Here is a 2500-nt window from a genome sequence, read left to right on the forward strand (position 1 = left end):
CGCTGGTGAAGATGAAGGCTGCTCTGCTGCGTGAAGCTCTTCCCACACTGTGAGCAATGATATGGCTTCTCACCCGTGTGAACACGCTGGTGAACTTTGAGATGTTTCCGCTGGATAAAAACCTTCCCACATTCTGAGCACTGGAACGAATCTTTCTGAGTTTGTGAGCGCAAAGTTTCAGCACTGAGACTGTCGAAGGCCACTGCTGAGGACTGAATGGAGGCTTTTGAGGTCACCAGGCTCTCATATTTAATCTCCCCTGATCTCAGGAGTCGGACATATTCCTCATGGTGGCATCTCTTGATGTGTTTGTGGAGATAAATTTTGGACGTATAAGAAAGTGGACATGAGGAGCAAGAGAAGACTTGAAGGACGGTCTTCATTCCTGCAGTAGAAAAGAATATGAACAGAATATAAATTATCATTTTGCTGAGGAGATTATGTGAATTTAAAATAAAACTCAAATAAAATTGTAACTTATGTACGTGACCATTTACGAAGCACTTTCTGTTCCAGATGGAGTTAAATGTGGTGCTGGGATCTTCACTGAACTCTTCCTCATACCACAGTAACAGCTCCTGTCCTGGCTCGACGGATCGACAGCAGCGGTACATAATCACACCTCGATACTGAAACGGCACCAGATTGTGCTCTTCATCATTACGGGCACAATTCACATACCTGAGAGAACAAGGGGTTTGTAAAGAAGGAAAAAAATGAGGGAGATAAATCAGCTGGCAGGGAAAAAGAAACTTTTAAAAGAAAGTTTCATCTTCAGGACGTTGTTACAACCAAGCCTACTAATGCCTCTGCAAGGGAACCGCAGAAAAGTACAAGGGATTTATCCACCGATGTGAGGTGTTTTCACAAACTGGCCGCCCAGAGAGGCTGGAACAATGCCGCCATCAGAACTATCTTCAGGGATGGACTCTCCCCGGCTCTAAAGACTTCCTGGGATGAGAACCTCACTCTAGCCTAATACTAACCGTGACCATTCTGATCGACAACCTTCTCCAAAACCAAACACCTCATCCCCGTGCACATCTTATCCTGCCATGAGAGGAAGTGCCCAAGCCCATGTAGACTGGCCTTACCTGGACCTCCCTGGAGGAACATGTATGCCGCCGGTGCCAATCAGTGCTCCAATTGTACGGAGAAAACCCCCTTCCCAATCGGCTAAGGTGACCACAAACTCCCACCATTGATGTTTCTTCCCATATTGTTCCAGCCCTAGTGGACTCTGGCTCAAGGGTCAACATCATCCACCACCACATCGTCCAGGACCTCCACCTTCCTGTTACCGCATGCACTGTTCCTGTGAGAATTATGTTCCACCAACACCTTTTTGGGATATGTAGGCAAGAAGTACTGAAGGACAGGAGTAAAGTGGCAGCAGTGACGGCCCACACCTACCAACATAAAGAAACTTCAACGCTTCGTGGGGTTTGCAAACTTTTAATCATCGCTTCGTGGGGTTTGCTTATTTTATCACCTACTGTGTGCCCCCTCATGACAACATGTCCCCACTGCCCTATGCGTCATGGAACAGACGCACACATCACAGAGCTTCAAACAATCTGGCATTCAGAGGACTATACAATTTGTTATAAACACCTTTTGGTGGCCCTTTTTACCCAGGGTTTCCAGGGCCTGTGTCAATGCATGGCACATTTGGACCCAAACAAGCATCCCGCCAAACTGCCCACAGGGCTCTGAGTACCCCTTCGCATGCCCAAGGTCACACATTGCCATAGACATTCTCACAGACCTCCCGAGATCCCTTGGCTTTACTGCATTCTTTAAGGCATGCAAGCTCATCCCTCTGAATGGTCTGCCCACGGCTATAGAAATGGCCACAGCATTGTTTTAACACCTACTCTGGAAGGTCAGCATTCGCAAAGATATCGTCTCAGGCAGAGGGACGAAGTTCACCTCCCGAGTATAGTGAGCTTTCTGCAAAAGCCTGACGATCAACGTAGTCTTACCGCTTACCTGACACAAGCAGCATTCAACCTCTCTCCACTCCAGTTTGTCCTGGGTTACCAGCCCACACTGTTTCCCTGGTCAGGTGAACCCTCAGACATCCTGGTAGTGGATGATTGGCACCAGCTGAGCCAGGGGGTTTGGCAGAATGCTCATGTGCATCTTCAGATAGTGGTGCACAGACAACGCATACAAGTCAACCGCAGGCAAAACCCACACTCCGATCAACCTGGACAAATGGGCTGTCTATCAACTAGAAACCTATGCTGAAAGTTAAATGCCAGATATATTGGCCCGTTTAAAATTATCTGACAGATCAGCACAGAAATGTACAGATTCGAGCTGCCTGCTGACTATCACACTTCCCATTTTTTCAAGTGTCTCTCTCCTAAAACCGGTCAACACAAATAACCCTTTAAAGAGCCACGACTCAATGGGTAAATGTACGACATTCTTGACCCTACCCTTGTCACAGACTTTCAGGCCTCAAAGCCAGGGGGTCGACCTAGAAGAACAC

General features: G+C 47.5%; 1 protein-coding gene across 1 annotated transcript in view; it reads right to left on the bottom strand.

The window, feature by feature from the left end:
* The window catches only part of LOC132855721 (histone-lysine N-methyltransferase PRDM9-like), a 7275-nt gene that overhangs the window by 1102 nt on the left and 3673 nt on the right, over nucleotides 1-2500 (bottom strand). Inside the window, exons 5-6 of the mRNA XM_060884894.1 lie at nucleotides 491-681; nucleotides 1-385 (exon numbers count right to left, since the gene is read on the bottom strand). The exon at nucleotides 1-385 is cut by the window's left edge and continues 1102 nt beyond it. Coding sequence (XP_060740877.1) covers nucleotides 1-385; nucleotides 491-681 — 576 coding nt within the window. The remainder of the gene's footprint in view (nucleotides 386-490; nucleotides 682-2500) is intronic.

This window comes from Tachysurus vachellii, chromosome 13 (genome assembly GCF_030014155.1).
Source record: "Tachysurus vachellii isolate PV-2020 chromosome 13, HZAU_Pvac_v1, whole genome shotgun sequence".
Taxonomy (NCBI): domain Eukaryota; kingdom Metazoa; phylum Chordata; class Actinopteri; order Siluriformes; family Bagridae; genus Tachysurus; species Tachysurus vachellii.